A 26,647-nucleotide genomic window follows, 5' to 3' on the forward strand; every position below is an offset into this window, starting at 1 on the left:
TGTTTCACACTTGTAGGCTTTTTGGTAGCAAAGTGGAAAAATATAAAAGGGGCCCAAATCCTGCTCATCTTGTTCATGAGAATATTCAAAATGAATTTAGAGAGACTACTTGTCTGAATAATATTAACAGAATTTGGGCCTTGTTTACTTTTGTGTGTAGATGTAAACACCGTTTAGATTATGCAATCATGCCCTGTGCTAATAAATAACGGTTAGAAAACAGTTACATTATTGTTATTTTTCTGTAATAAGGTATTACAATTTATTTGATTGTTTCTAGTCCTTCAAGCTGCTTCTGAATATTGAGGACCTGATTCTGCAAATACTGAGCAGAAGCAATGGAAGATCAAAACCAAAGCAAAGATCAGCTCTAAATTGCTTAGCTCAGTCCCAGGAATTAGTTTGAAAAATAACTTAAATTTAAAGCGATTTTAAAATTTAAGAGGAGAACAGATTATTTAATTTATTATTGAACCAGAAAAAATGTGAAGGATCTTAGAAAGTATTTTCTTGCATGTACATTTCTGCTGTTTCATTTAATTATTATTTTTGGTCAAGCACTAATTTGATCTTTTTGGCTAATTTAAATTAAGGTATACTATTCCAATGCATACATCTGATACAGAAAAATTAATGCAGGATTGTGGGCATAATTTATAATATATTCATTAATTTTATATGTCTTTATCACACTTTAATATTTCTGTAGACAATTTGGTATTTATATAGAAAACATTATTTTGCCTCTACTTGTGGAATGCAAAATAAAAAACAGGGTCGATAATATGAAATGCTTTTTAGAATCAGAGAAGTTCAAACATTAGGGTGACAGTCTCTTTATTTGGATGTTTTGGGGATTGCAAAAAATAATAATGGCTTTTCCAATACTGAAATACAGCATAGTATCAATTCAATAATTGTATGCAAGTAGTATATTTTCTTTAAAATGCAACATCCCAATTAATAATTGGAATAAAAAGTGTGTATTTATATTTAACTTTTATTACTGAGAAACTGTTGTTAGATGGTTACAGTACTATGCAAATTAAAAATAGTATCAAGCCCCTAAAATAATTTACAAACAAGCTATTGGCATTTATATTGAATATGTAAGTGGTATATATTAATAAGAAAATTTTGTCTTGTAAAGAACTGGTCAGATGGAACAGATTGTTTAGCATAAGTAGTTAGCACAGGGGTGGCCAAACTTTCTGGCCCTCTGAGCCACATACGACAATCTTCAGAAGTTCGAGAGCCAGAGGTTGGGGCTTCAGCGCTGCTCCTGCTGAAGCCCTGAGCCCTGGCAGGTGCGCCCCGCAGGGCTGAAGCCCCAAGACCCCTCCCCGCTGGGCAGAAGCCCCTACCGCTCCACCCTGCTGCAAGGCAAAGGTCCTGAGCATCTCCCCACCCAGTCTGGTAGGTGAAGAATGGGGGTGTGCGGGGGCTCCATGAGCTGCACTTTAATGGTAAAAGAGCCACATGTGGCTCATGAGCCACAGTTTGGCCACCCCTGAGTTAGCACATTTAACTGTGAAACTGAGAGTGTCTTTCCCAGACCTGAAGAAGACCTCTGCATGGCTCGAAAGCTTGTCTCTCTCACCCACAGAAGTTGGTCCAATAAAAGATAGTACCTCACCCACCTTGTCTCTCTATTTGTCCCTAATGTGAGAGAATTGAATAACTTAGTTGTGAACTTAGTCCATGTCTATATGTACTACACTGCAGCAGTGCAGCTGTACTGGTAAAGCTGTGCTGCTGAAGCACGTCTGGTGAAGATGCTCTATGCCGACAGGAGAGAGTTCTCTCATTGGAATAAAAAAACCTCACCTCCGCAAGTGCATTAAGCTATGTTGGTGGGAGAAGGTCTCCCATCGACATAGCGCTGTGCACACGAGTGCTTCTGTCGGTGTAATTTAGTCACTCAGGAGGGTGGAATATTCACACTCCTGAGCGACATAAATTTTGCCAACATAGGCTGTAGTGTAGACATAGCCTCACTCTCTATTTACAGCCAATCTGTCCGTCCTTGGCAAATTTTGAATAACACCAGAAAACTTTTCTGTTTCAAAGATGTTTTATGATATTGCTCCATCAGCTCTCCATATATGTAGAACCTTTCCTTTTTTCCTTCCATTTAGTAGTGTGCATGGGTTTGATCCTGCATCCCTTCTGCAAAACAATCCTTATTCTCCCAATTAGTCCCAATCTACTGAATGGGTAATCCCATACATGTAGGGACAACCTAATAATGGTTTCAAATACTGGACTCCATATTTAGTTTCCTAATGTTTTTAGATTATAATGTTTTTATCCTAGTATTTGCATTGTGCTTTTATATTATTTTAATTGTTATGCATCTCTGTGAAGCATCTCCAGAGCCTTGGTAGGGTGGGGTAGATAATTTATCAGTTCTGGGCATACTCGAGTTTTATAGGCACTGTCTCATGCTTGGAATGGTGTTGAGATGCATTGCTCCAGGGGGAATCTATCCAGGAGGAATTGTGCCTCTGGAAGGCGGAATTTCTCATGGAATTTGCCAGTATGTAGCGGAATATACCTTCAACTACACCGTTTTGTGAGTGCAGCGTATTCCTGCATGCATGCCCAGCTAGCTCTGGTGCCTCTGCTGTGTGGAACCCTGGCTCTGCTTTCACCCTTCCCTTTTTGAAGTGTCTTGAATACCGGGCATGTTAGGAATAGTTCTTTTGTTGGAGTAATAGGGCTTTTATTGTGCCTGGCTACTGAACAAAAGTGCAAAGGGGAATAGGTAGTCTCCTGGTTCCATTTACTTCCCTTGTGCTTCCTGGAGCCGCCGGGAATTATTATTGTTAACATGAAAAGTCCTCCAAGTGATTTCATTTTACACAACTAATTTTAACACTACAAATTTGAAAACATTACTGTTTTGTCTTCAATGTCTAGTACATGCGTATAACGCACTTCACAGTTACAATTATAAAAAGCAGCATCAAACATGTACAATTCTAATGTAAAGTTGACATTCAAACTACTGTTAATTAAAGCATCCATAATGATTAAAAAGACTATTTCTGTAAAGCAGTGTGGTCAAGTGGATATAGTGTGTGACTGGGCTTCAGGGAATTTGGATTCTCTTCCCAGCTCTCCCATTGAATCGTTGAGTGTGTCTACACTGCAGTGGGCGTGTGGCTAGACAGATATGCGGTAGCTCTGTTTGAGTTAGCGTGCTAAACATAACAGTGTAGCAGCAGTGGCTTGAGTAGCTATCTGAGTACAATCCTTCCTGACTTCCTGGTATATACTCAGTTGACTAGCCTGAGCCATTGCCCAGGCTGCCACAGCCACACCGCTATTTCTTCACAACACTAGCTCAAGAAGACCTAGTGTGTTGATCTGAGCCAGGAAGCATCCTCCCAGTTGCTGTGTAGACATACCCACTCTAGGCAAGTCACTTTATCTCTCTGACCACGCCTGCACTACGGAATGTTACAAAAATCATCCCATCAGTGCTTCACTAATTCAGCTGAATGATGTGTGTATTAGGAGGAGCCCTACTGTGAACAATTTGTTTGTCCTTAAATTTCTCCTAACTACCTTACTATGCAACTGAACAAAGGGAAGCATATCACATGGTATAAGACAGTAACTTTACTTGGTAATTTTGGAGCTGTTGTGTTTCAGGGATATGACGTGACACTCTCACATTTCATAGCCTTGTCCTGCTTCCCCACAGCTGTGTTGGGATGCTGTGCATCCAGCAGGACTATAGGGATTTCCCCCCATTTACTGCTTTTGGCCACTGGGGAACAATGTGGCAGAGGAAATGCAGCTGGCCAAGCAGCTGTAAGTCCTTACTCTAGCTTCTTCATCTTCTGGGGCTAAGCCAGCAGGAGCTGGAAGGAGAAGATGGTGGTTGAAGCCTCCTGTCCCAATATGCTGATGGCAAGGGAGGTGAGTGAAGAAAAGACTGAGAGGGCAGAAGGAGAGGGGATAGAATGGAAACAGGTTGAGTGGCAGGGATAGAATGGTGGGAGCAGGGTTAAAAGGAGAGACACAGAAGCAGGATGATAAGGGAAAGCTAATGGTGATGGAATAGAATATAAGAGGCAAATGAGAAATAGGGACAGAGTGGGTGAGTCTGTTTCAGGACTTCTTAAGTGAACCATGATCCCAGGTGGGAGAAGGAAATCTGAGGAGTGATGTGGAGGGCTGGCTCTCCCCATAGATTACCTGGGATCTTAAAAGAGGGAACCTGATTTTTCCTGTGGATTTTTGGCCTCTGCAGAATTATAGGAATACTTGCCAGCTCCTGCTCTGTTTTCCATGGGAGAGGAATGTGTATGGCCCAATTGTCAAAGTGCTCTACACTCTCATTTCCTGTTGAAGTCAGTGGGAACTGAGAGTACTTAGCACCTTTAAAGAAGGACCTCAATCTCTTGCACAACTGGGTTTTGAGCCCTTATTGCACTTACTTAAAAAATATAATGGCAAAAAAAAAAAAGTTTGACTATAGCTAATCCCTCTCCCTCTCCCCCGGTGTGATATTTATCAACTTTGTGGATTTCTAAAAGATAAAAAAATATTTTGTTAGTAAATGTGCCACCAGAACAATATAGTTGAAATACTCTAAGTACCAGACCCTGCAATGAGCTCAGTGTAGGGAGATCCCAGCATCTGTGTGAAGCCTGTAGCCTAAGAATGTAATATTGTCTAGAGGGGAGGGTTGGAGTAACAAGAAGAACAAATATAGTGAGCTTCTTATGTCACTTCCTTGTTCTTTTCACAATTAGATCTCCCGTGTGAATAGAAATCCCAAAGTAGAAAAATAGAATTTGAAAGTAACATTATTTTCCTTATTATCCTCATGCTTAAATTATGTTACATGCATACACAAAATATTTTTGTTCTTCAGTAATTTAATTATTTTTTCCTCCTTTAAACACAAGACTTTTAATATTTATACATATATATATATAGAGAGAGAGAGAGAAATTTCTACTAAATCATTGCAAAGAATGTCAACCTTCTAACCGTAGTAGTTCGTGGTACTGATTTTTTTTTCAAGACATGCATGTTTCATTTTGACCAGCAGTTGTTTCATTGCTTGCTTGCCTTGTTTATTCCCTGAAATTAAAAATAAAACAAATCAACATCTGCTTTGTTTAGTAAGATAGCAAGAAGACCTACCGTTCTAATTAATTTTTGTAAAATATTTGTACATTTTAAAAAAATGTTCTCTGAATTTTCCATGTTTAATGTGCACTGCGGTTAAACTACTTGTTTTTTCCCTGCCTGCTCTTTGAAGATGCCAATTAGGAATAATGGGAAACAAGGGGTAGGCTAAGCATTGCAGTGCATTGTTGTTTCCATCTGTCTGTGATTATTTCAGCCAAGAGTTTAAAACACTTTATGCCCAATCCTGCTCCCATTGAAGTTAATGGGACTTTCCCATTAGTTTTGGTGGGAGTAGGACAGGACTCTGCACTGTTGTTGTTGTTTTCATTGTGTTCTTTCTTGTCTGTGAAATTGCCACCCACCCATGCATGTGTTTGCCAGGTATATTTATTTGTGCCGTGTTCACCAATGGGCTTGTTTCTCTGATGTTTCAGGTTAAGTATTAACAGTAGAAAAAAAGGCTTTGGGTTAAAACTGTCAGCTGAAAGCATTCTTCTAGTTTTACCTTTAAAAACAGCTCTGATTCCTTCCTTTAAATTGTTAGTATCCAATGAGATTTTTATAGATATCCAGTGATTTAATCTGTGGACTAGGGTACTGAATGTTGCATTTTTTTAAATGCCTGCCTGTTTGACAGTAGTAAGAAACTTTATAGTGAAACAAAAGTTAAGATTTTCATGTATGAAAAACGCTAAATTGGGGGAAATATTTTTTCTTCATGATGCAGTTTTGGGAATATAACCCCCTGATGATTATAGGAAGAATGCAGACAGATTTTTATTTTTCTTTTATGTGCCTTTATGGGAATATGCTTCCAATTGACAAAAATACCCATAATCCTTTTTTTCATGCAGACTTGAACACTGAGGCTGCAGAAATAGCGCCAGCAAATTATCTAAATGATTGTTGTTGTTTTTTAACTTAACACTGAAGGCTCATGAAGCTGAAGAAGAAGCTCGGCTGAACCCAGAATTTGCAGACAGAATGAAACAGCTTGACAAAGAGGCATCTTACTACAGAGAAGAATGTGGCAAAGCTCAAGCTGAGGTTGACAGACTTCTAGAAATCCTCAAGGAAGTGGAGAATGAGAAGAATGACAAAGATAAGAAAATTGCTGAGCTAGAAAGGTAATTTTTGTATTATTTGCTTTATATTGAATGGCCTTTTTATTAAGAGATCTCCATTGTGGAAGGACCTAAAATAACAAAAAAATCAATTCACATTACTTCACAAGTTGTACCTAAGAAACAAGTGTATGTGCTGGCTTTGAAAAGATTTGGAATCTCCTCCTTCTGGCTAGAAAAGGCTTGGTATTCTACATATCAAAGAGTATATATAGGGAAACTCCTACACAGTTTACATAGTAATATCCCTGTCTGCAAAACCTGGGTGAGATATTGCATTATGGGAGCAATTATGCTTTTTTACTGATACTGTATTAGTATTAGGTGAACCCAAATAAGAACCATTCCAGACATTTGTCCTTGCCTGGAACAGCATGTACAGTAGACATCTGAGAAATTCTGGAAAGATGTGGTAAATCTTCTTAGTCTGTTCCTTAACTCTAGCTTTAGGTATTTTTCTGGGGTACCTCACACTCTTCTGTTGGCAAGTATCCTTTGAAGGTGGCCCTTCCCCTTTCTTCTTACATGTGGGGAAGTTGTTCAGCCTTTCCCTGGTGGAGGGAGAGAGGGGGTTGGAATCACTAATCGTGTTCCTTTCAAATTGAAAAGTACTGTAAAGCTTCTCCTGCAGATTGTGCCCCAGGTTGTACTATATATGTGAAGTTCTTGAGTCTGTGAGATTTCTCCATTCCTATCCCAGAGTAGCCATTCTTATAGGAAGGAAGGAAGCAATCTTGTGTGTTCGGGTGTTTCAAAAGTGTGTATTTCAGGGGTTGTGTTGTGAGAGGAGAGTCTCAAGGGGCCACATAAATCAAAAGCAAGATCAGTGGGTCCCACTGTAACTGTTGCTAGATCCTGCCCATCTGTCAGCTACTACTGGACAAAGTGGCGCACTGTCACAGAAGAAAGATCCTGCTACAAAATAGACCTACTAGTAATTTCAATTGTTATTGGAGGGAGAAAGCCAAGATCTGTCTTTTACGGAAGGAGGCTTGTGTGGATTAGAGGTAAAACATCCTTCTTACATGGTTTGAAACTTCAGATGAACTTCCAAAAGTTAATGTGGTTATTTATCAGCTTCTTACAATTTAACTGTTGCTAAATATTTACTTTATTCACTTTTTGCAGACACTTGACAAAGATCTGGTTAGCAATAATTACTTGTGGATGGTGTAGAATAAAATGCTTAAGAATAAAATCACGAAAATGATATGCTGTTCAACATATTATTTTACTCTACAATATATTTACTATTATTACAATATTATAATTGTATGAGTAATATGCATGTGCCCAGGAGATGTGGGATGGATGATAGGTGAATTTTGTAGATAAATGCATAATAAATACATCTACCTGATGTGCACAATGTACACAATGCCCACAAGTTACTGTGAAATTTTTGATATACATATAGAAAATTCTCCTTGCCCAGAACAGGAATTATAGTAACTGTGGGCCTTAATGTGCTAAGAAGCACTGACATCTGCTGAAGTTAGTGGAAGTTACTGGTGCTGAGCACCTCGTAGGATTGGGCCCCAATTTTTCTTTTAAACCTTCTTGTTTTGGGAAATTTGGCAAAATAAAGATTTAAATTCCCACACTGTAAATAATATGTTTAATAGTTTACTTCCAGCATAGTTAATACAAAGGATATAATCAAATACAGAGGCATAAATATAAGAATAGATTGTATGGTTTTCTTCATGCATATGAATGTGATTTCCTGCATGATATTTTTATTTGATTTATGTGAACCTTAGTCTGAACATAAAGCAGTTTCAGTCATTTACTGACAATTGATTATAGAGCAAATGGCCAGGATTCTAATGAGTAGTGGATATTTTACATGTTTTCCTTCAATTTCACACAAAGAAATGAATCACATGTATATTGAGTGTGACAAAATTGGTGACGTATTTCTGAGAAACGTGTACGGTATATTTGAATAGCTGAGTATGACCAGATGGTAGCTATAAAATGTTATAAATTTTAGCCCCCAACTTGCATTGAGATCTGCTAGAATGGCCCCTGGCCTCTGTGTGGAATCCAGTTAATTTCAACGAGACTACTCACATGATTAAAGTTAAGCACACATGTATCATGCATCTGAGTTAGGGTACTCAGCACTCCTCAGGATTGAGCCCTAGATATACAATGTACATAAGAAAGTATTCCATGAAGAAGCAGATTAACTATTCCAAAATAAAACACAAATCTTGATTTAGAAATTGCGTGTCGGTTCATCTATTTAGAATGTAAGGGCTAGATTATCCCATGTTTTAGACTGCAGCGTGGGAGAATAAGGAGACACACGTATATTCACCCTCCTGCATGTGTATGGGTATTAAGGGGTGTGGAATGGGTGGCCAGCACAACAGGGAAAGTAATCTGCTCTAGGTATAGAGACACAATGAAGAGGCCTGATTTTCAGAGTGTTGGTTCTTAAGCCTTTTTTAGCAAATCAGGCTCCTTTAATATGACCCAAAGTTTGAGACCCTTATAATTCCAGCGAGAAATAAACTACTGCAGTTCTTTACAAGGTGCTGCATACTTTCCCCCTTGTGATGGCTCAGCTCTGTTGGCTGGTTATCTGAGGGAAAGCAGAGCCAAGGCTTTACCTACTCTCCACCCATTCCTTGTTGGCAGGGGCGGCTCCAGGCACCAGCACTCCAAGTGCGTGCCTGGGGCGTCAAGCCGTGGGGGGGCGGCCTGCCGGTCACTGTGAGGGTGGCAGTCAGGCAGCCTTCGGTGGCATGCCTGCGGGAGGTCTGCCGGTCCCGCGGCTTTGGTGGTGGGGACGCCGAAAGCGCGTTATCAGCAGACCTCCCGCAGGCGTGCCGCCGAAGGCTGCCTGACTGCCATGCTTGGGGCGGCAAAATACATAGAGCCGCCCCTGCTTGTTGGGGTAAAAAGATGAGTTGCAGCTCTGCAAACTTGCTTCCTCCGCCTTGTTCCCTACTCTCCTATGCAGCTTCCAAAGGGCAAGTTGTCTTCTGTCCAGTGATAGTGACAGCACGTGCTCCAGATACAGAGGCTTGTGTGGGATTTCTTAGGAAAGTGAGTGCTCTGTCCAGGCATGCATTTTGAACATAATCTGCTGAGCTCCATGTGTATTCCTATTCTAAAATCTTCCTTGCATTGCAAAGTAGTCTTTTTAAATTGCCCAGTATCTAATTTTGTTGGCTTGAATTATAAAAGACATACACCTCTACCCTGATATAACGTTGTCCTCGAGAGCCAAAAAATCTTACCGTGTTATAGATGAAACCGCGTTATATCAAACTTGCTTTGATCCGCTGGAGTGCGCAGCCCCGCCCCCCCCGCTTTACCGCGTTATATCAGAATTCGTGTTATATCGGGTCACATTATATCGGGGTAGAGGTGTACTTCATAATATTATTAGTTATAGTGTTTTTACCAATATAAAACATCTATATTTCAGAGTTGTGGAGGAGTGTTTATAATTAAATCCTTTAATCTGAAATTTAAAAACCGTTGAAATAAGTTTGTATTTTATAGATTGAAATAAAACTTAACACAGAAAATCACTTTTTAAACTGGGCAGTTGACTAGTATACTAGAGAACGTCAAATGTTTGAAAGAAGAGATATCTGATTTAGGACAGTCTCAAAGAAATGTACGTGCTGAATAGCAGACAGGCAGGAATTATTAGCAAAACTGAAGGAGCTTTTATGCATATGGTAATTCTCTTTGGCTTGAACTTTATATTTCTACTTCAGAAATCACTGCGTTTCTGACAGTTTAATCATTTACTTCTAACAAATGCCTATACTGTATACAATACATCATGTATACTGTAGGTTGGTCTGTATGTTAATTACTTTTTATATACAATAAAATACTTTTATTTTTCAAATTGGTTATTGTTACAGTCTGATAAACCTAAAAGCTTTCTATCACTCTTTGGTAACTTATTGCATTGGTCATGTTTTTTCTGCTGTATCAGTATAATACTCATTTTCAATAAAGTCAAGTGTAAAAGATCTTATACAAATATCAATATAACTAACAATAACAATATATACTCTTAATAGCCTGTAATATGTTTTTCCCAGAACAATCTTATGTTATTTAACTTTCTATGAGTTCACATCTTGAGTGATTTGTTAAAGGAATGAGAACTGAGATCTTGTGCTTCCAGAACCTGAGAAATGCAGATATCCTGTTACCCACATGTGCACCAGGAGCTAAATTATGGGTGGGTGAAGTTGTTATAGAGTTCCTGGCCCTCCACAGTAACCAAATAGGATCAGGATGTGTTGCAGTGGGGAGCTTACTAAACATGGGAACTTCCTGGTCAGGAAGTTCTTTAGTTACTGCTCCTTAGAGAATGGCTTTTTGTGTGTGTCCTCACACTATAGTGTGTGTGGGTGAAAAGCAGCATAGGGAGGCTGTCCCTGCTCATGGATGACTCGGTATTTGGGAATTGTAAACAGAGTTCTCTGCAAATGTCTGGATTCCATTTGTTTCAACCTTAATAGAAAAGATGGTTGGAAAAGTTGTGGAAGATCTGGCAAGACACCAAGCTACAGCTGGCAACAATGTGCAGCTAAAGAGGCAGAATATAAGAGATGCCACAAAATGGGATATTTTGCAATAGCGTGCAGGTCATCAAGAATAGTGGAAACTATCCAACAGGGATTGTTATCAGATGACAGTGAGTCTATATTTCTAAGGACTATATCCTCACTAGAACAGGCAATATCTTTGTACATAAGCATGAATCTAAACAATCAAAAACTTAAATTTAAAATTGTTACTGGAGCAGCAGTCACCGCAATTCCAAAAAGTTTATAATCAATCCCAGATGAAAATCAGCACAGATCAAATAAGATTCTACATGGGGCTAGTAACAATAGTTGGATGTTTCTAGGGAGTTCCTTGGGAAATGACTGAAAGTTCTTTTACAAGTAATATGTGTCATATCAGGACTAACAACTCCCCTACTAGAGTTTCCAGCATACAAGGACTACACCTATTACTGAAACTGGAATGCATTAATGGCAGAAAGCAAACTGTACAGGACATGTATCCACACATCTTCTCAGGGCTAGGAATGTTGTCAAGAGAGTACAAAATAAAATCAGTGCCATCACCAACTCCCTTGGCTCTCTCAGCCTCATAGTGCATCCTTATACCTTTTCTAGGAAAAGTCAAAGAAGAATTAAAGAGAGTGGGGTTATTTCCCGGATAGAAGAACTCACTGACTGGTGCACAAGAATGGGTGTAGTACTGAAGCTCAATGGCAAATTCTGCATTTGTGTGGACTTTACACAACTTTATAAAATGGTGCGCAGAGAAAGACACATACTTCCTGCAGCTGATCAGGCATTAGCTGTGTTATCCGAGGCCAAAGTCTTCTCAAAGTTCGATACTATGACAGGCTTCTGGCAGATCCCCCTGGTTAAAAAATCTGTACCATTAACTAAAATTCATCACCTGGTTTGAAAGGTACTTTTTCATTCGTCTTCCATTTGGCACATTTCAAAAAGAGAATCTCTCAGATTGTCAGGTTTTCCTGGCATCCTCTTCCATGCAGATGAGGTGTTGGTATATCGCAGAGATAAAAATGAACATGATGAGTGACTACACACAGTTTTGAGATGCTTTCAAGAAGCCAGACTCACTCTGAATAAGAAATGTGAATCTGGAAAGGAGCAGATTATGTTTATAGGACACATAATTAGCAAACAGGGAATTCAACCAGATTCAGACAAACTGAAAGCATTAATTGCCTTACCCAAACCACAAAACATTTCTGGTGTAAAAAGGTTTCTGGGCATGACAAACCATTTTGGGAAATTCTTACCAAATTTATTCATGTAACAAAACTCTTAAGGGATTTCCCTAATGGTCACAATTTGCGGATCTGGGTGAACACACAACAAAATGCATTTAATAAAATAAAAGAACTACTGATCTGTCCACCTGTTTTGGCACACTACTCTAAACTACCCATCAACAGTAGCAGTTGATGCATCGTCATATGGTTTAGGAGCAGAACTCAAACAAAAGCAGCCAGAAGGAGACCAGAGACTTGTTGCATTTATATCAAGGAGCCTCTCAGAAACTGAACAGCGGTATGCCCAAGTGAAAAAGGAAGCTCTACCAGACACTTGGGTCTGTGAACAGCTCAGTGCATATCTGTTCAGCTTGGATTTGAACCTAGAAACACACCATAAGCCCTTAGTGGATTCAAAACCACTGGATGATCTTCCACCTAAGATTCAAAGATTTCAACTACAGCTGATGCAATTTTCTTTAAACGTTGATCATGTACTAGGGAAAGTTCTCATAACAGTAGACACTCTATCTAGAACCCCAATTAAGCAGCCACCAAATGAAAAGGAAAAGACTTTAGAGAAAGTCGTCAAAGTCTACATTGACTTTGTTCTGGCAACAAATCCAGCATTTGTCAGCTGACTTCAGCTAATTAGAGATGAACAACTTAATGATAAGACTTGCCAGAAATTTACTTAACTCTGCCAAAGAGGGTGGGCTCAGAGTCAACTTCCAACAGACCTACTGTTGTATTGGCAGGAATGTAATGACCTGGTTGGGGCTGATGGCCTGCTTCTGAAAGGATGGAACAATTTTATCCCTACAGTACTACAGAAAGAGATTCTCTCCAAAATCCATACAGGACACCAAGAATAAACAAGTGCAGAGCATGAACACAACAGTCCGGGTGGTGACCCAGTCTGAATGGGCAAATTCAGACTTTAGTAGAGTGCTGTGGGGTATGAAACAAGGGGCGGAGGGCAATCTCCAGAGCTATTACTCTCTACAAAACTACCTGACAGAGCTTGACAGTGGGTAGCAACATATTTGCTTCTCTGAAAAGGACACACATTATTGTAGTTGATTACTTTTCTGAGTATATTGACTTGGCTATACTTACTTAGACTTCCTCAGTACAAGACAGCCAGAGACTGAAGTGAATATTTGAAAAACATGGAGTTCCTGAAGTCTCCATATCAAAGAATAGGTGTCAATTTATCCCTGAAATATGCCTACCATTCGCACAGGACTTTGATTTTTAATATTTTACTAGTAGTCCACATTTCCTCCAGAGCAATGGTGAGGTGGAGAGAGCAGTGCAGATTTTAAAAAGACCTGTATAAAAATAGTGGACCTGTATAAAGCATTTATGGCCTAGCAGTCAACATCACTTGTGTCTGGTCTATTCCCAGCAAAACCTTTGCTGCGAAGACCACTAAGGATGGCTGTACCTATGGTACTAATATGCTTAAATCTAAATAGCCCAACCTGAAGGAATTTTGAAAATGGGATTCTGAAATAAAAATTAAGCAGGAACAAAACTTCAGTGATTGGCACAGAACAAAAGCATTACCTGAACTGAGACCAGGGAGCAACGGTTGGCTTAAAAGTTTCCAGAAATTTGGAACTGTTCAGAACCAGGCAGACCACTCCCAGATCCTACCTAGTGGAGACTCCAAAAGGACTTCTCTGAAAGAATCTGGTTCATCTTAAATATTTCCTAACACAACAAGGAGCGGATCTGGGACCTGCAGGTACTCTGTCACGAAGTGAGCCCTCCTTCCCCCAGAGAACTGCACACACAAACTCAGCGAAAGTGAGACCATGGTCTGGAAGATTGATCAGACCCCCTCAAAGGCTTGATCTTTTGAATATTGCTCTGGACTATGTAAATGGGGTTGGCAAAGGGACATAGTAGTGTAAATAGTTTTGAGGAATTGGAAGTTTCTTTTGAATTGTATGTATAGACACTGATTTATGATTTAAGTTTCAATTTATTATAAAGAAAGGAAGATGTGCAGTAGTTGTAGAATTCCTGGTCTTCTACACATACCAATCAGTAACAGTATATGTTGCATTATGGAGCTTAATAAATGAGGGAACTTCCAGTTCAGGGAATTCTATAGTTGCTACTTAAAGCATGCCTCTTCGTGTTTGTCTTCACACTACAGTGTGTGTAGCTAAAAAGCAGCATAGGGAGGCTGTCCCTGCTCATTTGTAGCTCAGGATTTGGGAATTATAAACAGTTTCCTGCAAATGTCTGGACTCTATTTGTTTAAAGAGCCCTGCACGCTTCATAGGATGATAAATTCCATCCCATGGAGGAGGGTATTTGAAGAAAAGTCCACAAAGGAAATGGACTAGATTAATAACAAATTTCTTTTTGGAGAGGGCTTCTGCTTGGACAGCCCTTTCCATGAATCACTTTAAGCAGCCTATGCAATGTATGCCCAAAATCAGCTCAATTACTACGCAGAAGAAACCAGTTTAGGAAATGGTAGGTCTTTAAGCTCCAACAGAGGTTTGGAGGACCACCCCTGAGGGAAGCAGAAACAGATCAGGCACATGTTGATTTTTAACAGATAAAACAGGTCTAAGCTACAGTTTTGTCCAGTTATGTGTGTTGCTTCTATGAGCTATAGCCCCAGACTAACCCATCTGGCAATCTGCAGGTATATACTTGAGTCATTCCCGCTTGATGTTGGATAAAGAGTGAAGTGCCATCAGGCTGATGGAGGGGGGATGAGAGAGTAAATCGTGATGCAGATCCCTAAAGCCTGGAGTTATGCCAGAGAGGAAAATGTAGACTGGTTAATCAGTTTGTTAAATTGAATCCAGCCACTTAGCAGAGCCCTTAGGAATTACAAAGATTTCTGACATATTATTTTGAGGCAAAGACACTGCTGAAGCATTTTTCTTAGCTGCAATTTGATTATATTCTCTTTGTGGGACTTTAACTGTATAGTAAATATGTGCAGTACTATTGCAAGTGTCTGACAGCATTTGCATCAGAAATCCTTTGTGGTGAGCTAGACTGGGGCTGGTCCTTAGGTGGCTATGCAGTAGGGAAGATAGGGTTCTCTTAATACAAGTACAGAATTATGGCCTCTGTGCTGCACTGCCGGTCTTCCTGGGAGCAAATCACCCAAAAGCCATCGATCCACCCTCTTTAAGGGCCTGCGGCCAGTCAGGTCTGTTCCTATATCAGCCCCAACTGAGAAGGGGTCAGTTGAGGAGTGTTGCAGGAAAGTTAGCTCCTGTGGCTTGTCCCTAGAGTAGGGAGTAGAGGTTCAAGGGGAAAGGCCTGTGGGCCCCTCCAGCTTGCTTTATTCAGGGGAATAGCTTTGTATGTGTGTGTTTGTGAGTTTTGTATTTGAAGAATAAAATTGTGCCCTGAAGGAAAGTCCTGAATACACTTTTGGGAGTGGTATTAGTTCTTCCTGCACTGGGAAGATAGACAAGCAGTCTACCCACTCCACATCACCCAGCAGAGCTAGGATCATATTGTACTCTCCATAGCACAATTGGGTTCTTCCAGGGAGCAATTCTGCCTCTTTGGAGCAGAATGCCCCTGTGATCACCTGGAATGGTATAGTGCAGCATGCCTCTCACTCCAGGCTTTGATTAAATGGCACAATCTATTCTAGCCCACAATTTGCAGTTCTTTTGTGCATGTAATTATCCACTTCACACCTGCACCTGTGTGTTTGCACATACCACCTTCGAGAGGCACAGTTATGAATATTCAATTTCAAATATCCTGACTTTTGTGGGATTTAGTCTAAAACTTTATTTCACTGGGTATTTTTGTAGTGAATTGAGATGGAAACAAAAGTGATGGCTACTCTATAAAAATTGCCAGCATTCAAACCGTGCAGCACTGACATAATTCAGTATGTGAAATACAAGGAACCAGCATGCCGAATAGCTGTCAAAAGCTATTTTTCTGTTTTGTTTTGTTTTTTAAATTATCTTTCATAAATAAATGCAACAATGTGCAGCTGTGACAACTCTAGGAATTATTCTAGTTTGGCATAAAATGGGGATTTTTTTTTGTCTTGGCTAATTGAAAGGGCACGTTAGATATTTTTGTACAAATAAGTTATCAAGCATCTGGATATTTTCAATGATGAAGTATTAACCTCATTCTCAGGAGTGAAAAAAAATTGCTGTCAGCTTTGAAAGGGACTGTATTTCCTGGGGGGACACACGGAAGCAATATCTTTGATCATTGTTAGATGCAATACTTTGAACCTATAAAATGAAAATCTTTGAACCTGTAGCCAAATTGTTTAGGTTTTTTGTTGTCACGGATGAAGATGAAATACTGAATGTGGGTCATCCCCAATGGTTCAAATAATGGTTTCATGACGATTACTGCAGGCTGCCAAACAAATGCCTTAAGAATTGCCATCTATTTTATTAACTACAATTTGTATATGTACACTGTGAGTTCGTAAACATATATAGTTTTCTATAGTCCATAAATGACTAGGTGACTTTTTTGCTTTTAAGTTTTTGTTTGGTCCTTGCTCATCAAAGAAATACTATACAGAAGTTTTATTTTACTGCTTTTTTAAAATAAAGACTGTTGATATAACATCTCACTATTCGTTGGAAAAAACTAATATTTATCCTCCCTTTATTCTCTTTTGCTATCTCCCTTCCTTTCTGTTTGTTCTCCAAACTGCTGCTTTCACCCCTGCTCCAACAAGCTTGACTTCCAGGTCAGTACCTTCTGCTCTCTTCTGTTACATCACTTGCTGTTCAGCTAAGCTTGATCTTCCCATTGATATAATACATTTCTTAAATGGTTTTTCTCTTACAATTTATTTTTCATCGTTTTCATTATACATTCAGAATTTGTTTTTTCATATGATAATTTTGTTGTCAGAAAGTATTGGAAGGTTACCAGTTGTGTTTCAAGCTCAATCATCATTTTCTAAAGCACTATGTAAAATGATGGGGCTAAAACAATGTTATACATTTCCCATACAACAAACATTCTGGCAGTAGTAGAGCAGCTATGTTAACATTGTAGCTTAAGCCATTTTATTTTAATAAATCACAATGTTTTGAAAAAGTTTTCTAAGAAAAAGTGGTTTAGCCACATATTGAATCCACATGTTGTTTTGTGTGAAGATCTTTTTCTTTTTTAAATTTGTTTTTATTGTTATTAAGGAATTCATCATTTACATACAGTGTCATATACTGGTTCAAACGATGTGAGTAACTGGTACAACTATGAGACCCTTTCCTGAGAAAAGTTTATTTCAACAAATGGGCATTTTTCCAATGAAAAAGCTCTTATCAAAAAATTCCCAACCAGCTCTAGTCAACAATAATAAGAAAATAAGTAATAGACATTTTTTACCACCCATTCCTATACTCCAAGAAAATAATACTTATTTATATCAGCCAATGAATCAAAATAACAGGGACTCTAGAAATAAGCATTATGTGCTTGGTCCTTATTATTAACAGCATGCAATAGAAAATTTGATTTTTTTTTTAATTTATTTTCCATTACTTATCATAGCTGAAGTTGAAGAAAATACTTAGCTGGGAACTGGCTTTATGTGTCACGGTGCTTAGATGCAGAAAGAATTTTTACTGTACTTTTCCAGATGATTTAGCCCTCCTTCAGATGCCTATTTAAGACAGATGAGTTCATGGTGATTGTACTGCAGATGTTTTTTATAACCCTCTCAAAGGAATTCTATAGCTTCTTTCTCAAAAGTTCAGTTAGAGGTGCTTTGAAATCAAATCCTTTGTAAATTCAGGTAGCTCTGCAATTACCTTACTGTACAGTATCCCTATCACATTTACATACAACTAAATTGCCTCTCATATTTTATTCTATAATTTTGTGTTTGCTATTGAAAGTAGACCTGGTTGAAACTCAGAATTTCTGTTCCAGGGGAAATGCTGACATTTTGAAATTTTCCTTTGTCTAGAATTGGAACAAAAATCATAATTTCAAAATTTCCTGTGAAATGAAATTCCAAAAAAAAAAAAAATTAATGTGGGAAATATCAAAATTACCTTTTAAAAATGTTTCATTCTGATAAGGTCAAAGTGTTTTCTTTCAGTTTTTTAACTTAATATAAAGTTGAAATGATAAACAAAACACTTATCGAAATGAAGCACTTTGACCTTTCCAGAGTGAAACGGTTTGATAATTTTTCATTGTCAATTTTGACAAAATTGATTCATTCCTTCTAAACATTTTATTTAGTCAAATCATCATTTTCTGAAAATTTTCAACCACTTCTAGTTGAAAGGGAGTGAGAGTGGTACCACACCCAGGTCTTGCTTTTCTGTACTTAGCAGTGTAGATTCTGGGCTCTTAGCTGTAGAAACTTTGCTGCTTCCCATGAAGTGTTAGATGCTCTAGGAAATCCATAAATCTTCCAAGCATAACACTTACGTTTTAATGTGGAAAAAGTTTTCTATTTGGGCTTCCAGTAAACCATTGTTGCCTTGAGTTATTTCAATATCCTCCAGTTTGCAATAGACGGTTTGGCTAATGAAATTTAGCTCACACTTATTGTCTCTGAAATACACCTGGCAGCTATATTTTCCTTTTCATTCCTGTGGAATGGCTCTTGCCCTTGGAAATGAATGAAGAAGGGCTTCTTAAAAGCCTACTTCAAGTTGAAGGATCCAATGGCTGTGTGGGCTTTTGGTCCCTAGGTGATTGATTATCCCTTCCTTTAAACCTTTCTCCAAGCCTTCATTGTACTAATTGTTGTCCTGGGATGTGGTTTTTTTTATTTTTTGGGGGTCTCCTGACAGTTGTATAAACTACATTCTTGCTCTTAAACTCATCTCTTATTCATAATTTTTCTTAAGGAAAAAGTGGTGCTTCAAGCTCACACAAGGTTTTTGCTAAAAGTGGTCTCTTGACTTCCACATAAACTAGTCCATTTGTCTACTAGTTTTCTTCCCCATACCACATGGCTTATTTGGGCAGCTTTGTTCCATTCACTAAGGCAGGCTTTCAGAAAATATCTAGATAGAACTTCCCTTCCACCCCCCACAAATCATCCAGACTGATGAGCCCATCTCAATGCAGAGGTTTCCCAGGTAGATACTTTTGGGATATACAGGTTTTTCATTCTCAGGCAAGGTTCCAGGTATCGGAAGGCCTGATGTCACATTCAGATAGAGTTATGGCAGAATCTTCAGTCTGCCTTTGTAACATGTCCGTATCTGAAAATTTCAGAAAGCCTACATTTATACTAATTCACACTTTTTACCCCCAAATTATTCTTTGTATATTGAGGCTGGGCCAGATGATCATTTTGGGAGAGATGCTGTATCTTAGCTCCACAACTGAGCACTCAGCCCACTTCCAAGGGGGGTTGCTGCTGCAGATTAGCATCCAAGAGGAGGGAACTATGGATGCAATTTTATGGAGGACAAATATTAACTAGGTTGCAGGCCTCTTAGACCCCAAGTTGTAACCTCAGACAGAAAAGTGTTCAGCACATTCCTAGCCCTACAAGGATGAGCCTGTCACAAATCACTATCTTTCTCACATCAGCCTCTAACTTAGTCTTCTACCTTGGTAGTCTGGATAAATATTGGCAATTTTGAAATCTTTGGAGAAGATACTCATTACTTAAAACTTCACATATAGCATTTTTTCAGTGTTTAAGCTTCGCTTTTATAAATCACTTTCCAACTAACGCTGATTGCATTTCTTTACATATGTAGTTCACTTTTCGTGAAATTTGAATCTCATCATTATCCTGTTCTGTTTGCAGTCAATAGCATTAGTAAACTGGATGAACACTGATTTAGTTTCTTCTTTATTGTATGCATAATATAGACAGCTTCTAGAGAAGATAGGCTGAATAGTAATTAAATCCAAGGATTCAAACAATCATTAAGAAACAATTTATTTGGAAATCATTGGTTGCTTATTATTGGTACACTTGAAAAACGGTAGTTTTCTTTTTTATTCCATCCAGAAATGAATTTGAGATGCTTACTTTGGGATAACCTTTGATGAATTTAATATTTTAATGTTGGTGTTATAGCATTTGTGTCAGCAAATATTCAACATATATTGAAAAGGTCATCTGCAATATAAAAGTTAAAGAAAGAATATCGTGCAATATTATTGCCATGTATTTAATTTTTGTGGTATTTAATGATTTGTGTGTGGAAATATCTGTCCTGTCGTTGTGGGCGTGATTCCTGTTTTGTTATATTGACCTAAAAGAGTAGTTGACCTCATTAAAGAAAACTGTTGTCCTAACTCTGCCAAATTTTGTCCCTCGAGTCTTGGTTAAGGCTACTAGAGTACAATGTGGGTTTATTGACGGATTCCAGTGATTGCATTTAAGTTTCCAGGCTTGTATAATCATTAGTGTCAGAGCTTCACTTAGGAAATGGCTGTATTTAATTATTCAGTTATATTAATCAATGTATTGCTAAGTGTGTTTTTTAATTATTTGTTTTGCTTTATGGTTGTTAGAGAATGTGGTGTCTAAATGATAACATAATGTTCTTCTATGCTGATGGCAGACTAGAGAATACAATCTATTATAGAAATAATTACATGTTTTCAATCTGTTAAATAAAATAAGCCCTAAATACAAGAAACAGCATTTTTGAACTTTTAATGAACCAACTTAATATTTCTCATTTAGGTTACTGTACATTGCAACCCCCTCCTCCATTTCTGTATACAGACAAACTGTAGGATGGTATGTGTTCGCACAGATTTTAATATACTGAGAAATGCAAGAAATTTTCCCACCAGCCTTAGCTGTTGGTCTGCCTAATTGTTTCCATGGGAGGTTAAAGCTCAATGAGATGAGCAAGGCAAGGTCTAAGGGGATTTTAAATTTAACTTAGTAGCCTTCTGCAGTTTTGTCAAATGTCAGTTTGATGGTTCCAAGGGCAGTGTGTTATGTTGTTCAAAGATAATTTCCTTGGAGAAAATGAGATAGTTATACTAATGAGCACTGAGAGAATCCTTGATACATTGTCCTTTTCAGAAAGACTGCTTAGTCTTGGGGAGAATCATAGTTGTAATATTTATTGGGTAATTGACAGAGTGTTGTCATCTTTTTCTGTTATGGTGTGTTACTAAATAAGACTGCCTTTTAAAAATATTTAAAGATTTGATAAAAGAAGATGCTTCACTCTTATCTGTTATATATATATATATTCACAATCAAAACGTTTTGGTAAAAAAAGAATTAAAGTCAAAAGTATGTTTCAGTGGAGTCCAATTAACATATAAAAGTCACTATTACACTTTCTTTACAAAAATTCTGAATCTTTAACAAAAATCAACAAACAGAATAAATGGAGATGAACAATTAAAAGATCCAGTCTGTTCCTCTCTGCAATATAATCCTTCATTGCTCACTATTATCCCACCCATTTGACCCTACCCACATTTTACTTTGCCTCCTATAATGTGCTAAACTTATATGCAAAGGTCAAAATAACAATTTACTAGGAGATAATTAGAAATTGATCCCTGATCAAGAAAGGAGAATTTATAATCTCCTAATAATTTATTATTTTGACATGTAAATTTTAGGGGGCAAAGTTGAGTGTGGGAGGGCAGCATAAATTGGGTGGGGTGAGAGAGAGTTCTCTAATCCTCTGAGTACAAAAATATATGCTTTGGTTTTGAATGCACTTGGCTCTCCACTGATATGCTATGGAAGCAGGGCCACAAGAAACTGTTCTCCCTTTCCATTCCATGCTTCCCAGCGCAGGGACAGCCTTTTTGCTTCCCTTGTGTCACTATTGGCACTAATCTCCCCAAAGTGGGCAGGGCCATGGATTCTGCAAAGCATATCCTGCACCCTGTGAAAGGACGGTGAAGCAGCCATTCTACTCTTTCTTTCCAGGGTATACTGCACCTGGCTGAGGCACAATGACTTCCCCATGCATCAGAGATTTACATTTGGGGAGCAGTCAGATGGTCTCTCATTTGGGAGATGTACATTTATTTCATTTGTTCACTAAGTCACAAAATCATTCTTTTTGTGTAAAGGAAAGAAGCAGCATAGAAAATAGTGTGGAGACCAAAGAGGGATAATGATACAAAGGACGCACTAACTAGAAGAAAATACTCTAATTATAGATTGTCGATTGAAGTAGTGGAGAAAGTTACTCTCAATGGCCCACTGTGATACACAAGGTTTGGCCCTTGTGTAGGTTTTCTTCTGAGGGTATATTTTCACTGCAAAAAAAGGTGTGATGTTAATTTAAATTACCTAACTCAGGTTAAAATAGCAGTGAAGTTAAGGCAACTCAGATTTTAACTCAGTTTAGGTGCTTGAGTTAAAACCTCGAGCTGCTAACCCAAATTAAAACATGAGTTACCTTCTATTTTAACCTCACTTAGCTAACCTAAGTTAAGAGCAGAGGAAGGTCTATTTAACTGGGGTCCACAATTGTAACTGTAGCTCATTTTCCAGGTATTGGGCCTCCAGAAAACAAACTTTATTTTTAATTTCTGTTGTGATTGTGGCTAAAGGTGCTGCTGAAAATAACGACTGAACAAGCAAACTACTTCTTTACAGCCCTCTTCCCTAGCACACACACCTGATGGTCTAATGGATCTGTGACAGACAAACCCTCTGATTTAGATTGGAGTCGTTTTCATTGTAAATGAAACCATCTAAAGTGTTATTCAGTAAGAGTAGGATGAAATAATAAACTGTATTGTACTGAGCTTTCAGTGGTCACAATCCACGACGTATGTAAAGATGAAACTGGGCTGAGCCACAAATGACATTATGGAAAAGGTAGCAATGGGAATCTAGTGAGTCTCAGTTCTTTGCTTTCCTCCATGCACCTCTCTCTCCAGCATGCAAACGCAGCATGCCTCCAGTGCTTTAGGTGGAAGCGCTGCAGATTAAAGGACTCCACTTAGTGCAGCTAGTACTGTATCAAGTACCATTTTTGTTTAAACAATGACTCTGGAAAAATTCCCAGATTATACATCTGCTAAATAAATACCTAAGCACAGATGTTTATTTTCAAGGTGGGAGATACAGATTCTGTGACAACATTCTGCTGTACCGACTCATAATGCCAAGACATTGGTTTGCATAATGCAGTAATATTTTCTTGTAGATGTTTGTTGTGACAAAGTGATAGTGCCTTACTGAAGCACTCAGTAACCCCACACATTCATAAGTCAGGCTTCAAATATTCATGAGATTTTAAAATGGTGAAATTTTAAAAATAATAAATTTAGGGTTCTTTTTCTTTGCGACTATAGGATACACTTGGGTTACATTTTCAAGCTCTTGTTTGCAATCATGACAAACTTATGTTTTAACTGAAACTGAATTTCTCATGTAATCACTAGACAGGAGGAGCTGGACATTTAAGTAGAACACCAAATAATGAGATGCCAACTCTCAAGATTAAGGTAACATTGAGTACTGTAACATACTTGCGTTCTACTGTGTCTTTGAGAGCTAGTGATGGGTGAATCAGGTCATGTGCAGATAACTAAAATTTTAGCCATATTTGTTGAACCAGGTATTTTCAGCCACTTTTTATGCTGTTCAGTTACTTCACCTCATCGTGTAGTCACCTTCTCAAAGCAGCAGAGAGTAACTAGGAGTAGTGCTCATTTAGCTTAGCCAGTAGATAGAATTTGAGTCTCTAGGAGAAGAGGGGGAAAAGAATTACCTCCCACCAAAATTTCTTCGTCCTCCCTCCGGGATCTAAAAAAGGAGGCAGAAATGGGTCCCTGTGATACCCTCCTCTAAGGCTCTTAGAGATTAATAGAGAAAGATCCTATAGAAAGATAGTGGATTGGGCTTTGGTTAACTAGAGGGCATCCTTCCCACATGACCCCTCTCCAGAGTAGGCCCTGAACTACTCCTTGCTTACCTTTAGCTGACTTCTGAAGGGAGCATCAAACTTCTACATTTTTTCTGGTCAGCAACCCCAATCAAAGTAAATGAAAACCCTTGAACACCATCAAGAATTGGATTAGGAGGCACGGAGTTTACAGTGTGAAAGAGTAAGCACTGTTTTGCTAAACTTTTTTTCTCCTTTGTGCACCACTGTATCTAAAGTGTTGAGCTTAGGCTAAGCGTGGTCTTTGGGATCACAGAAATTAAAACACGTTAAACTCAAAGTCGCAATGGACCAAATTCTATGGTGTTTACTCAGTTTTTACTCATTTTTCATCAGACAGAACTCCCACTGATTTCACTGGGAATTTGCCTAACAAAAACTAAGAAAGGACCCTTAGGATTTAGCCTATTCAATCAAGAGAGCCCTTTGCAAGGAAGGATGCTTTGTGCAAGAAGGCTCCATTCAACAACAGATGGTCAATTTGATATACTTGTACTGTGGGGCTTCCATTACCCTCATATTTCTTATGTTATTGTATCTATCTATCTGTGCTGCTTATTTACATTCGCTATCTACATTACATTAATAATTTACATTAAATTAAAGATTCCTCAATTCAAAAGGAATGGAAAAAGCTCATTTTTTAAAATTGTGAGATACCTTTGAATTATAAACTGACAGTTAATAAAAATCTGTTTACATATTTTAGTTACTGGTGCATCTACATGAGTCACTTCCTCTTAAAAGCAATAATTTGGCTATTTAAATGCTCAGGGCATGGACACATTTTATAGTGCTATAAAATGGAATAAAAGAGGCTATGCAGAGAGCTAATTATAGGGTTTGGTCTTGTTGCTAAAAGAGTAACAAATATTCATAGCATATGTCATATAAAACTAGATCTGATAAACTAAAGACAGAAACCCCAATTCAAAAAAATCCTCTGTGGGGTTTAAGGATGTAGAAATGATAAACCTCCTAAATTTAGCTTTTGGGCTTTGTTAGGCTCAATCCTATGCTTTGCTTGTTTTTAGGATGGATTAGATTGAGACCATGGTGAACTGACACATGGATTGTGTGAATTGTTGATCAGTACTGATAGGTGCCCACCAAAGATGCCCAGTACTGATAGGTGCCCACAAAAGGCAGGGGTGAATTTGTTCACCTTTCCTGAAAAGACCTCTAGAGTGTGTAGAATGCTGTGAGTTTCGGGGACAATTTCTGTTTGGCTTTGGGGATTGAATCATAGCTGTTCCAGGACTGATGCTATCTCCATCATTGACTTTTTGCTTTTCAACCTCCTGATTTTGCTCCAGTGAAAAGCACTCTTGTTTCCTTTCGTTTGGGGGCTTAGCTACTGCCTCTTTGATTATTAACTCATAGCAAATATAAGAGCAATCAGAAGCTGGTAATTGCACTCTGCATTGCTTCCTTCTAACATATTTGCCATGTGAGGACCTCCCATGAAAATTACTGCTAGGATGCCAGTTTTGAGCTGGATTTGCAGTTGGTTACAGCCCAGGTGCAGTTTGTACTACAAAACATTCCTAAGATAAAATAGTAAGAGCTCTGTTATCTAAAATTGTACACTATGTGCTTATGATCATCACTTTGTGCCAGATTATGCGTGGGTATAGTATGGGTGTACAAGTGGGGGAGGAGAACACAAGAAGCCCTTGTTCTCTCCTTCCCCTATCATGCACAAGGGCCAGGCACAATAACACTTCTTACACTAAGGGGAGGAAGTGACAGGACTACTCCACAAACCACTCCAAAGCCTGCTGGAGGAGGTATGTCTGTGTCTCTACCCCACACTAATCTGCCTATGGAACCCCCCACCTTTTGTTTCTCTAGAAAAGTTAGAGAACACCTTGTGACAGAAATTCAAGACAGGAGTAACAGGGTGTGACAAAAAGGTCATGGTGTATAATCTGCGTGTTTTGTGTGTGTGGCTGATTTAATCAAGCCATGGCCCATAGGCACAGCTCCATGTACAATTTAATCTACATTTCATGGTATATGTTGCATGGGGTGGAAATGGGGAGGTGTTTTCTTTAGGGTAGACTATCGGTGAATATTAACATTGGCTTAGTACCACATGCTGTGTGTGCATCCTTTTGCTAGAGGTGTGGTTAACACCATTATTGTTATCTTAGCATGAGTTAAAAATGTGACCCATTATAACCAACATACATAGTGGGTAAGGCAGGTACCATATTTAGGAAAGTCTTCCTGGACAGTCTGATTTTTCTCATTGTTTTTACAGCATTATCTTGCTCTTGCCCATCTTATTTTGGGACTTGTGTTAGGGCCTGATCCAGATGAATTAAAGTCAGTGGGAGTCTTTACTTAATGAGGGTTGGATATGGCCCTTACAGCTGTTTGAGCTGGTATTTTTATTTTTCATGTTACTAATAGAAACATTTGCCAAATAGAAGTACAAAGTTGATTGAAATGTTTGAACTGTCATTCCCATAAGTAATCTTATTTGTCTGTTTAAAATTAGAGATATATCTAACATTTTAAACAGAGGTCTTATCCAGACCAGAACTTCCCTGAGGATACCAAGTTTTTTTTCAAGTCCAACTGTATTGGAAATGTTGGCTGTGTCAAAGTAATTAATTCTCCATGGTTCTAATGATTCATCTTGGTTTTGCATTTAAAATATTCTTTCTTATTTTTGGTCATCATGTCAAATGGGTTAG

The 26,647-nt window shown here is 38.4% G+C and overlaps 1 protein-coding gene across 1 annotated transcript in view; it reads left to right on the forward strand.

Moving 5' to 3' along the window:
• ERC2 (ELKS/RAB6-interacting/CAST family member 2) overlaps positions 1–26,647 on the forward strand; it is a 633,577-nt gene that overhangs the window by 368,379 nt on the left and 238,551 nt on the right. Inside the window, exons 13-15 of the mRNA XM_026650452.1 lie at positions 5,285–5,314; positions 6,088–6,281; positions 16,799–16,810. Of these exons, the coding sequence (XP_026506237.1) occupies positions 5,285–5,314; positions 6,088–6,281; positions 16,799–16,810 (236 nt within the window). The remainder of the gene's footprint in view (positions 1–5,284; positions 5,315–6,087; positions 6,282–16,798; positions 16,811–26,647) is intronic.

Source organism: Terrapene carolina, unplaced genomic scaffold (genome assembly GCF_002925995.2).
Source record: "Terrapene carolina triunguis isolate 2854851 unplaced genomic scaffold, T_m_triunguis-2.0 Scaffold89, whole genome shotgun sequence".
NCBI lineage: Eukaryota > Metazoa > Chordata > Testudines > Emydidae > Terrapene > Terrapene triunguis.